At 41.7% G+C, this 12,974-nt stretch overlaps 1 protein-coding gene across 1 annotated transcript in view; it reads right to left on the bottom strand.

The window, feature by feature from the left end:
• ACOT9 (acyl-CoA thioesterase 9) overlaps positions 1-9,513 on the bottom strand; it is a 32,836-nt gene extending 23,323 nt beyond the window's left edge. Inside the window, 3 exon segments of the mRNA XM_072615270.1 lie at positions 1,067-1,093; positions 3,080-3,183; positions 9,363-9,513. Coding sequence (XP_072471371.1) covers positions 1,067-1,093; positions 3,080-3,183; positions 9,363-9,382 — 151 coding nt within the window. The 5' untranslated portion in view covers positions 9,383-9,513.
• Between the last annotated feature and the right edge of the window lie 3,461 nt (positions 9,514-12,974).

Genomic DNA, 12,974 nt, shown 5'->3' with positions numbered 1-12,974 from the left:
GGTCACGCAGCCGACAAGTCTGGGGCCGGATCTGAGTCTAGATCTTCCTGACTCCTAGCCCAGTGCCCTATCCGCTGCATTAACGATGATGAGGATGATGACAGCTAACATTTATATCGGGCCCACTACGTAACAGGCACTGTGCGAAGCACGTTACAAACATTGTCTCATTTGATCCATACAACAACCCTGGGAGATGGGTAGTTTTTAACAGATACATTACAGACAGGAAAACGGAGGCAAACAGAGATGAAGTAACTTGCGTGAGATCACATATCTAGTAAGTGTCTGAGATCAGATTTTAACTCTGGTGCTCCTGACTGAAGTGCAGTGCCCCATCTGCTGCACAACCAAGCTGCCTCAAATAACAGTACAATTATAATAGTTCAAATTAGATGACTCTTCTGGTACCCCTTTGGATCTATGGACAGTGCAAACATCCAGAACAAGGCAAAATTAGAGCAGACTTTGTTCCTCAACTCTAAAGCTCCCTCCAGGGCCCCTCTGTGACATAAAGGTCACCTGGATTCTTGAAGCCTGTCACACCTGCTTTAGCTGGTCCTTCCAAACTAGAAAGGCTTCAAATGCATTCCCAGCAGCAATTTAATTCTTTTTCATCTTTTTTAATCCAAGTTGCAGCCTAGCTAAGTTCAGAGAGGCCTCATTACCAGGTTCTCTAAAGGGTAATGGATTCTTTAGCCATATCAGTTCATGAAGACTGTCCATGAAGCTACTGAAGGGTTGTAAGTTGTGTTGGTGAAGGTAGTACACACTCCATGGAAATCATGAATCCTTGAAGTATAAGATTAAAAATTCTGTTTCAGAGAATATCATTTGATTCATAAAAATATCCAAATCTATGTAATAGCAAGTTGATTTGCAACAAGGCTCCAATATACTTCTCCCTCAGTTGCTGAACAAGTTTAAGCAAGAAAGCCAAAAGGCAATTTTTTAAAAATTATTTTATTTTCATATCTCCTCCCAACCTCCATCATAAAAAGCAAGAGAATATTAATGCTAAAAATGGAAAGTGAAAAAAAAAGCATTCACACAAATTATCACGTACCATCAGCCATAGGAATAGGTGAGCCTGCTATAAGAATGGAGGAAAAGTCTATTAGATAATCAGTATCAGTGGAAGCAGAAAACACAAATTATACAATTTCAAATAATAGACTGATTTGTCATTTATCTTTCTAATGGTACTTCACACTTTATACATCAGTACTGTGAACTAGAATGAAGGTAAAATCCTTGCTCCCTCAGTTTAATTTGGTTAAAGACAGCTGTGTCTAGATGGACATGAATTTTCACTTTGTGCAAAACATAGGTGATTATTCTACCCAAAGACTTCATGGACATTTCAGGGGGTACCACCAATTAATGTCAAATAATAGTAATATCTAAAAATTAGTCTAATTAATCCTCATGACTAAAGGAAAAAATGTGAAATGACAACTGTCCAGAAAAGTCGGCTACAATTAAATAATGATGACAATATGAGCACGAAATAACAATGATGACGATGATAAGCATTTATATTGTCCTTTACAATTTATGAAATATTTCTTCCCAAAAGTACAAGGTAATTATCCCAAGGGGTAGATTATTAAGTGAGAAATGAGACATGAAGTGAGCTGCCTCCGGATACAAGTGATGGAGCCAGCACTTGGAGCAAGGTCCAAGGCTCCATCCACACTGGACCATGGCACATCTGGATCTATTGCACCATGGCACATCTGGATCTACTGCACCATGGCACATCTGGATCTCTTACACCACAGCACAACTGGATCTACTGCACCATGGCACATCTGGATCTATTACACCGCAGCACATCTGGATCTACTGCACCACGGCACATCTGGATCTATTACACCATGGCACATCTGGATCTCTTACAACACAGACCCATGAGTGAGGATGCAAAGACCAACAAATGTTCACTACTAAGATGTTACTAGGTGAACAAAGTTGGTTTAAAAAATATTGAGCTCTGTGTGTGTGTGTGTGTGTGTGTGTGTGTGTGTACACAACATACACATACACTTGTAGTTGTTCATGTATCTCAGCCATGTCGGACTCTTTGTGACCCATTTGGGGTTTTCTTGGCAAAGATACTGGAGTGGTTTGCCATTTCCTTCTCCAGCTCATTTTACAGATGAGGAAACTGAGACAAACAGGGTTAAGTGACTTGCCCAGGGTCACACAGGTAGTAAGTGTCTGAGACCAGATTTGAACTCAGGAAGATGAGTCTTCTCAACTCCAGCACCACCGAGCTGCCCACACACATACATACATACAATACAATGTATAAATACATGTATGTAAATACACAGATAATATACTTTAATTTCAATATATGAGGTGTCCCAAAAAGTCTTAGTGCAGGTTTAAGCTTTATTTTCTTCCTTTTAATACCTTAAATGGCTTTATAATAGTTTTGCTTTAATACCTTAAAATTGCACTAAGACTTTTGGGACACATTTTACATATTCACATCTTAAAACCTACCAATTTAGTCCATCTCAGAGACCATACTTTAAACTATAACAAACACACCTGCACAGATAAAGGCAATCCATAGTTTGAAGGTTCTTTGAAATTATTCATTTAAATTTGATCAATTAAATGTTAATTCCACCACTGCTTAGCATTCTACCAGTGCCATTAAGACAGCTGAAGAGTCAGACTCCCCTGCCATGAGTCTGCACGTTCTTTCTATGGCTTCCCCTTCAGTTCCCACACATCTAACAGGAGAACATGGAAGGTGGATGTCACTCAAGTAAAGGGCTCCAAAGAGCCCTGAAGGACAGCCCACATCCCAAATGAAGCTTTCCCTCAGGGCAGCTACATCTACATCTACTACATCTCAAGCCACTAGTCGTTTATGCCTGGCACACAGTAGGCACTTAGTAAATTCTTACTGACCAAAAACCTGTCTTTCACACCCTCACACAAATGTTTGAGAAGCCATGTGATGTACAACAAAATTCTAACTCAGGTAATTGAGGCATATCAGATCCAGAAGTGACATTTTAGGCATATCATCACCAAAGGTCCATCCAGTACCACTCACCTCCTTCCATAACAAGGGTTCCCTTGCTTCTATTATTCAATGTCTCTTGGCCAGATGATCTGCCAAGAATTGCCTGTCCCTTGCTTGATGCACAAAATCTGCAACTGAAAATAAACTGAATTCAGAATTGTTTAAAATGGAGGGAAACCTTTCCCCCACTAGAGAACAGGAACCTTTTCTTTCTATCCCAGTACTTGTTTGCATCATGCTAATTAGATACCACCTTTTATTGTTCTGTTGTCTCAGCTCCCCATGTATTGATAATATATTTTTGCTTATTGTTAAAATAATTTTGCATTTTAATGGGAAGATCTTTCCCATCCATTGATAAGTCCATGTGACCTACCTAGGTCACATGGAAATCTGAGTCACATGGAGTCTACAGTGGGAAGAGTTTGCTGAATGGGTGGAAGGGTAGAGCAGGAAGAGGCAGAGCTAGAGCAGAGCTGAGAGGAAATTGGTCAGAGAGCAGTCAGAGGTAGGAAGGATACAGGCAGCTGAGTAGTGTGAGTGAAAGAGACTGATTTTGTTTAAGGGAGACTGCTTGTGATTGGTTTGTGGGAAACCTAACAAGGGCAAGGCTTGGGCCTGGTGTTGTCCTCTGCATTGTTACTGTATATAGATTTTTGTTACTATGATGGATCTGGCTTTCTGACGTCTGAATAAATGTTTTGGTTCTGTCTTCCATGCACAGAGCCTATGGTATTTCACAATTCAGAATTCCGCTGTGTCATTCATGGCCACCATAGGCACTGTGAGTATCTCATTGGTGCTACAGACTATAAGTTCCCAGATTCTGAACTCTTAATATTTGGTATGTCATAGACCCTTTCACCAATTTGGGCCCCTTCTCAGGATGATGTTTCTAAATGTATAAAATAAAATCTATAGGATTACAAGTTGTTCTGTTGTTTTTCAATAATGTCTGATTCTTTGTGACCCCATTTAGGGTTTTCTTAGCAAAGAAAACCATTTCCTTCTCCAGATCTTTTGACAGATGAGGAAACTGAGGCAAACAGGGTTAAGTGACTTGCCCTGTGTCACACAGCTAGTAAGTGTCTGAGGTCAGATTTGAACTCAGGATGATGCATTTTCCTGACTTCAGACATTTATCTACTTAGCAGCTAGCTGCCCCAAAGGATTACAAAAGAAACCAATTACACTGAAATACAGTTATCAAAACTTTTTTTTAGGGCTACAAAAATGTGCATACCCTTTGACTTAGTTAGCAATATCGCCTCTAGGACTGTATCCAAAAGAGATCATAAAAATGGGAAAGAGTCCCACATGTACAAAAATATTTTTGGCAGCTCTTTTTATGGTGGCTAAGAACTGGAAATCAAGGGGATGCCCATCCATTGGGGAATGGCTGAACAAGTTGTGGTATAAGAATGTAATGGAGTACTATTGTGCCATAAGAAATGATGAACAAGAAGACTTCAGAGAGGCCTGGAAGGACTTATATGACCTGATGCTGAGTGAAAGGAGCAGAACCAGGAGAACTTTGTACACAGCAACAGCAACACTGTGTAAGGAATTTTTCTGGTAGACTTAGCCCTTCACAACAATGCAAGGTCCTAAAAAATTTCCAATGGACTCTTGAGGCAAAATGCCTTCCACATCCAGAGAAAGAACTATGGAAGTGGACCGCAGAATGAAGCAGACCATTTTCTTTTGTGTTATGTTTTGTTTTGTTTTATGGTTTCTCCCTTTCATTTTAATTCTTCTATGCAACATGACTAAGGTGAAAATGTATTTAATAAGAATGTATGTGTAGAACCTATATAAGACTGCACGTTGTCTCAAGAAGAGAGGAGGCAGGCAGGGGCAAGGAGGGGGAATAACCTAAGATATATGGAAGTGATTTATAGAAAACTGAAAACTAATAATTAATAAAAAAGTAGAAATCACCAAAAAACCCACTTTTTTTTCTTAAAAGAGTCAGTTCACAAACCTCAGGTTAAGAACCCGTCTAAAGAGGGTAGAAACTGTATCTTCCACAATTAGCCCTACAATGTTTGTTGAATGAATAAGAATTGTGATTTATCATATAAATAAGTATATTTAGTCTTGCCCTTTCCAGTTTCTCAGTTCCATGAGTAGTGAATGTAGCTGGTAGAGTTTAGGTCACATTAGATGAGAAAGTCTTAGCAGATAAGCTAATTTTTCTTTATTATGGCACCACATCTTTCCAGTATTTAAGCCACTCCCTCAAAAGCCACATGGGATGCTGAGTGAAGTAAGCAGAACCAGGAAAACACTGTACACAGTAACAGCAACATTGGGCAAAGGATCAGCTTTGATAGCCTTGGCTCTTCTCAGCGATACAATGATCTCACACAATTCCAAAAGTCTCATGATGGAAAATGCTATCCACATCAAAGATAGAACTATGGAGTCTGAATACAGATGGAAGCATAATATTTTCTTTTCTTTCTCCTTTTTTCCTTTCCTGGTTTTTCCTTTTTGTTCTGATTCTTCTTTCACAACATAACTAATGTGGAAATATGTTTAATATGATTGCACATGTATAGCCAGTATCAGATTGCATGCTGTCTTGGGAAGGGGGGAGGGGAGGCAGGAGGAGAAATTTTTTGAACTCAAAATCTTATAGAAGTGAACGCTGAAAACTAAAAATAAATTTTTTTAAAGGGGGGAAGATTTAAAAAAAGGGAAGGCACATCTAAGGGATACATTAAGTCAAAAAGGATAGATTGAGAGGTCTGGAACGTAAGGAAGGATGGGGAGTCCCAGTGATGCTGGCTGAATGACTTGCCTAGGGTCATACACCTGTAATATAGCAGAACTTGGATTTGAAGTCAGATTTTCTGACTTCAGATAACAGCGAGGGGTGGAGGGAGAGGTGATTTCTACTACAACGACTCTTTCAGGTCAAAAGAATCAAGTGAAGCAATCATTTATTGAATGATGTCATAGTTGCCCCCCCAAAAAAGTCAACACAGCTTCAAACAGATTCCTAGCACTCTCAATAAATAATTAACTTTTAGACTAAGTAAACTGGGCTTACTGTTACTTGTTATTATAAAGATCTGTCATTTTTACCAACATGCATACCACATCACCACCAACATACATCATACAAGTCCACCACATCTTAGCAGATGGACTGCAGGAATTAACGTGGCCAAAGAAATTCATCACCTGGTGACCAACATTGTGGCAAAAAATCTCTCTGAATTTGACTGACTTAGTCTGTGGCTAAGAGAGGCAAAATGTCAGAGCCTTTTCGTCGAGGTACGATCTCCTTAAAGCTCAGGTAGTATAGAACTACTTGGATGATCCTGAGAGAGAAAAAAAATCACCCACCGTCCCTGGGCCTCACTTTCGTCATGCATAAAATACTGGGATTGTTCTCCTTCTGGCTCTAAATCCTATGAAAACTCTATGACAATCTGAGTCATCAGAGTAGTATGTTAGGGGAAATACTATTAATAGCAGTTAAGAAAGGATACTATATCACTGTTCATAATATGCTATTACATAGAAGAGTGAGGAAAGAAATGGATTTTGTCAGAGACCTGCTCTGACACTAGTTATGTAACCTTGAGCAAATCATTTGGCCCTTAATCTCCTCTTCTGTAAAACAAGGGGATCAGGCAAGACAACTTCCAAAGACTTTTCTTGTCCCTAAAAATCTGTTGTCATGTCTTCAGTATAAACAAATCAGACACCATCTCAGACACTGGAATTGTCATCTTGGTACAATATAAAGAATGGTGAATTTATGGTAAGGATATGTGTTCTAATCCCAAACTGGATTACTTAACAGCTGTCTAAACATGGGAGAGTCACTTAAACTATCTGAGTTGTTTTTCTGATATTGTAAAATGGGGATGATGATAACATTTTGGGGTTCTTGTGAAGAAAAATGCTTTTTTAAGCCTTAAAGTACCATATACATGTGTGCTATATTTTTGTAATAAAACAACTTTTGCTTGAATTATTCAGAAAATCGTGGGAAATGCTACAGAATCTCATGTGGTCCTAAATCTAAAGTGGAAAGAGCCCTCAGAGGTCAGCTAATCCAAGTGCCTTACTTTTACTGATGAGGGAATTAAGACCCAGGAAGTTAAGTGACTTACCTAAAGCAGGGATTAAGGATCAGAGAATGCATTTGAACCCAGGCTAATGTGTCCCAGAACCAGGAATATTGTGGCACCCCACTGCCTCACAATTTTAGCCTCCAAAAGTTCAAAAGGAAATTGGTATAGAGTCAATGAGAGGGTAATTCAAATTATGTGACACCTTTTAAAAGATCTGTAAAAATGAAATATCTTATTTAAATGAAGTATTTCAGTGGTGAACAGAATATTCAATCATCCTGTCTCCTAAAGTTAACTTTTTATTGCAATATTGTAACCTACAGAATATCGGTCAATAAGCATTTATTAAGTGCCTACTATGTACCAGGCACTGCAATAAAACAGGATCAAAAAACCAGTCCTTGCTCTAGTCTAGAGGAACTTAATTCTAAGGATGAGAAAACTAAAGTGACTATGTACATACAAGATATATACAAAGCAGATGTAAAGGAGTCTGAAAGAAAGAGGGAGACCTTTGGCAGCTGGGGAGACAGGGAAACGTCCCTTGCAAAAAGTGGGATTTGAGTTGAGTCTTGAAAGAAGACAAGAACATGTGACAGGACAAAGCTTTCCAGGCATACAGGACAACCTAGGCATCTAGATGGATAGGAGAGGGAGGGTCTAGGTTAATATAACCAGATCATTCACAGTGTAGAAGGAAACAAAGTATCTAGAAAGCTAGGAAGCTTTTTGTGCCTCCCCCAAGATCAAAGAGCTGAAAGGAAATCTTAGAGAGCACCTTCTCCAATGCTTTCATTCTAAGAGGAAACTGAGACCCAGAAAAGGAAAGCGAATTGCCCAAATCAGAGGTACGGAGCTAAATGGAGAGTACAGAGGTAGTGAGTGACTTGTTCGTGATTGATTGTCATTCATTTTTGAAGAGGACCAAGGCATTAGGAAGGCGATGCCATGACTTGCAAATGGATTGGATTTAAGTGAGGGAGGACAGTGCAAAGTCACCAGCCTCACTTTCTCCTCCAGAGCCATCAGGGCCCAGTGGCAAAATATAGATCACGGCCACCGGAGATACCCCTTGCCCCTAGTGAGTGGCAAAGCCATGACAAGAAGACAGTTCTTTAGTGTTTTCAGAGTTGTGTCTCGGGAAGAAAATCCTCTTTAAAATACAGTTTGGTCACACACACGTGCATGTAGGTACACACACAAAGCCACAGTTGTCAATATTAGTCATCGGAGCCACTTCTCCAGAAAGTGTTCCAATCATGCTGAATTGTTTGCTCTTGGCACTTCAGAGCCATCATTACTCTGAAACCTGGCAAGCTCCCAAAAGCCCAACAAAGGCCCTTGGTTTGGACAATGTAAACCCAAATCCTTACTTTTTGAGAAAGGTTTACAACAGTTTCCAATCACACCCTGTGCCCAAGGATAAAACCATGGCAAGAAATGCCCTCCTCCCTCCCTTCCAAGTGCTGCCTGGTTTTTATCAAATTCCTGTGCCCCGTGCCACAGTTTTCTCACTGGGGGCTGAAACTCCCAACAAGACCAACCCAGGGCAATACAGTCCGCCGGCCAGGCGGTCCCTTAGTGCACAAAAACACGAGGGAGAAGCAGGGTGTGGCACAAATAGTCAAGGCATTAGTCACCCGCGGCGTGCCAGCCAGGACGGGGAGGGGTCACGGAGCCCCGAGATGACCTGGAAGCCCCGGGCACTTCGCCTGCCGTCTGTCAATCCGTGCCCGGGCTTAATAACCGGAGCGGAAAGCAGGACACCGACAGCTTCGGCAGGCGCTGCCCACCACGGGGCAAAACCCCCCACCCATCACCTTTACCAACTAGGAAGGGCACACATGGAGCATGGGCAAGGAGAGGGTGGGACCGGGGCAGGCCTTAAAGCAAAGAGGAGAGGGAAGAATGGGGGGATGAGGATGGGAGGATGAGGAACAGGATGGGAAGACTAAGAAAGGATGGGGAGAAAGAGAGGAGAGGGAGGCAAGAGGATGGGGGAGAAAGGGAGGACTGGGGAGAGAAACACCAGGATCATGGGGGGAGAGAAATTAGGGAGGAGGGAGGAGGAAGTTGGGAGGAAAGGGGAGGGACGTGGAGAGAAGGGAGAGCGAGGGGGGGAGGGAGCCCCGCCTGGTCCCCCACCCTCACTTGGAGCCGGGAGGAGAGGCCGGAGCCCCATGCCAGCCCGGCTCCCTAGGGCTTCGGGGCCGCCTTACCGCATCGCTGCCCGCCACATGGTGCCCCCGGCCCGCAGCCTCCCCACAGCCACGGCGAGAGAAACGCGACTGGCGGACCCGCCCGCCCCGCCCTGTCCTGCCGGGGGGAGGGGACGCGTCTCAATCCTCCCAAAGCCAAACTTCCCTTCCAGGCGGCGCCCTCTAAGGGTGGCCCGCGCGGAGCCCCTGACGCGAGGAGGGGGCGGGACCCAGGAGGCGGGGCCTCGGCGCGGGGTGGGGGGGTGGGGGAGCCGGGCTGTCACCGCCCAGGCTCTGTGGTCTTAGAGATGCTGCCCCTGCCTTCGTAGGCCTTCCGGGGTTCTTAACTGGGCCTCGGTCAGGTGTTCCTGGTGTGCTTTGATAGCTCAGTATCATGGATACTTTGTAACACTTTGTACAATACTTTGCAGTCCGGTGCATTTCATTTTGTGCATTTCAAAACTGTGGTCTAGTTTTTTGCCTTTCTTTGTATCCCCTTTGAAACCACAGTCCTGGCACATAGTAAACGTTTAATACGTGCTTGTTAGGTGACTGGCTGACTAAAATCTTTCTAGGCCACCTACTCCCACTTAGAGATGTCTCCAAAGCTCACTTGTTTGATGGGTAAAGTTGGATCACTTGTTGACACTTAGGCTTGTATCATTGTATCTCCCATGGCACCTAACAGTGCCTTGCCCTCAGGAAGCACTCAAATGCCTTGTGATTGATTTTGGTTTTCCTTGTGGCTTCATTTTTTTTTTTTATTGATGCTAGGGAGGTTCTGGGAAGAATGCATTTGGAATGGAAAACGTGGTGTAATGGGAAATCACGTAGTAGAATGAGCCTTGGACTTGGAGTCCGAAGTCAGGCTTAGACAAAATCTGTATTAGCACAAACAATAATGATAATTACTAATGTTAACCTAGCACTTTGAAGTTTGCAAAGGGTTTGACATGTCTCATTGGAGTGTCGCAACAGGCCTGTATTATCGCAATATAATAAATGAAGAAACTGAGTCTCAAGCCACTAAATGACAGCTTATCAATACTAGATTCCCTGTTTCCAAATGCAGCCATAGAACCTCTCTGAGCCTCAGTTTCCCTTCTGTAACATGGGAATATTACCTGTACCATTTACCTCAGAGTGTCATTGTGAAAATAGCACTTTGTAAACCATAAAGTTCTACTTAAATCTGAGCTGCCATTAACTACACCGTAACAGTGAGTTGAAACAGTTTGCAATTTTGTGCAATCAGGTAAATGATGAATTTACAGTCAAATATATATGGGGGGAATGTGCTAACATATATTAGCAGAGTGTATAATTTTATGCTAATGCAGACCAAAATAATTTTTGGTAAGCAAAGATGATGGAATTCATCAGTCTAAACAGAACATAGAATCAGGTGAGAAAAATACAATTTTGGTTTTAACTTAAGAAAGAATCAGCAAAGCATTTTACTAGAAATCAGCGCTTCTCCAGAGCACACTTAGAGTCAGATTAGCAGTTCCACAAATGGACTACCTAAGGGATCTTCTTTGTTTTCAGGATAGAGTATTTTTCTGTTCACTAACTAGTTAATTGGACTGAGGGTATTTAGTCAGAAAGCTCTACAAAGCTTCTTGGATCTTGTACAAACTTTCTTTAAATCTAGACTTTTCAGACAGGAATCACTACCTGTTAATGTCAACTCGGGATTATCAGATTATACAGATCAAGGTTCATGCTTCCTTTTTAACTTTAGTGTGGTATAATAAAAGAACACTAGATTCAGAGTCAGAAGACCTGAATTCAAACGCTGCTTTTTTCAGTAATCAGCACAGCCTTTTATAATAACCAATTAAAGCTACCTGGTTAATCATTCAGCCAGTGACATTAGGAGAAAAAGAGAGGTGAGTGATTTCCTCCCCTAACCTGATATACCCAGGCCTTAGCACAGTGCCTGGCATATAGTAGGCATTGAATAAATGCCTATTGACTGGCACTACCAAACAATTGGTGCTTACCAGCAAACTTGTTAAGAATCCCACATCTGCCAATGCATTCATCATATGCTTCAAGCTAAGTCAGTTATTTGTTAATTGCTTACTGTGTGCCAGGCACTTTGTTAGTCAAGAAAAGCGATGAAACTTTAATATCCTAACAAGGTCAGACACTCCTTGCATTTTCCTCGATCTTGGTGGGAACACTTTAATAGTCAGATCTGTCAGGGTTACTTCTTCATGAATAAGCCATGACAAATTCTCCAGAAATTTACCAGAGCAAGGAAAGATATTTTATGGTAGATTTTGACTTGAAGATCCAGACCTTCAGGCTGACATATACTGCCCTTTCTCGAGTTGATAAATTTTCTCATTAGCAATCTCAGCTCCAAAGTGAGCATCAGAAACCTCTCTGAGTTTGCAAGAGAAGCTACATAGTCCAATAGAGGGCTATTTTCAGTGAGGCAGGGAGAATCCCAGGTCTAATTCTGGCTTTCTAGTCCAGACACCTTAGTCAAGTCTGTAGGGAATCTCTGAAGCTAGAAATCCGGCAACAACTGGAATTGGTCCAGGAACTCTGGGAAATCCTGTACCCAACTGGCAAAAGAATCTGGCAGAGTTTCAGGTACTGTCTGGGGCCAAGGCTACTGACACTAATGCCCAAGCTAAGAGTTTGCTTCCCTCAGAGGTCTTAGAAGACTGTCACTACAGCTCAATGATCTCTGAAGCTCCCTGCTGAATGACTTGCCAAACAGGAGGAACTGGCAACTGCCTGCCGTGGGCTACCTGCCATCTTGTCTACTTTAGAAAATCAGTAATACTGTTAAATATCACTGGAGAAAAGCCAAAAGATGTTGGAGATAGGTATCCACTAAGGTAATGGAAGGAGATTCCCTACTTTGTAAGGGTGCGGTCTCGTATAAGAAATGCACAAGCATAAATGAAAAGACTCAGCTGGGTTGGTGCTATGATATCTACCTAGAGTCCCCAAATCTAGGAGGCTAAGATGAGTGGGAAAACTGATTATAGGAGCCAAATTTCAGTCCAGGTCAGTACCAAATTAAGAAGCAAGATACCGAAAGTTCTACCATTGTTTGCCTGACTCAATCTTTTGAAGAAGTACTCAGGGGACAATGCTTTAGGGTCCCTTTTTTATAGGATTCTGAATGGTTATCACATTAGGAGTTGGTTTATTAGTATAACAATATCATCTCAAAGTTATTAAGGCTAAGGGATTAGGGATCCCTTATTAGCATAATGTTTTTTCTGTTTTTACTGCTTATATCTGGAGCTTATAGGCAGTTTGCAGACAAAGGGCCATTTGCTGGGCTCTATCTCTGGACTTAGCCTTAATTAATTTAAGAGTCTGTTTTGGCTAGTACCTTTATTTGTTCCCCTTTACACTCTTACGTTCAGTTTCTTATTTATTATTCCCTTACTGGCTACTTATATACTTACTTTACTAACTGGTGCAGTATATGGGGGGACCATAACAAGATATAAATTCACCACACCAAGAGTAATAAAAATTCTCTTTTCACCATGTTTTGGGATTAAGTGAAAGATCAAAGAAGGGATAGAGCCTCTATTCTGGGAATATAGAATAATGACCATCAATGAGAGATAGAAGGCAGAAATCCTTAATTCTTAT

Source organism: Notamacropus eugenii, chromosome 5 (genome assembly GCF_028372415.1).
Source record: "Notamacropus eugenii isolate mMacEug1 chromosome 5, mMacEug1.pri_v2, whole genome shotgun sequence".
NCBI classification, from domain to species: domain Eukaryota; kingdom Metazoa; phylum Chordata; class Mammalia; order Diprotodontia; family Macropodidae; genus Notamacropus; species Notamacropus eugenii.
This window is presented reverse-complemented; position numbering and strand designations above follow the sequence as displayed.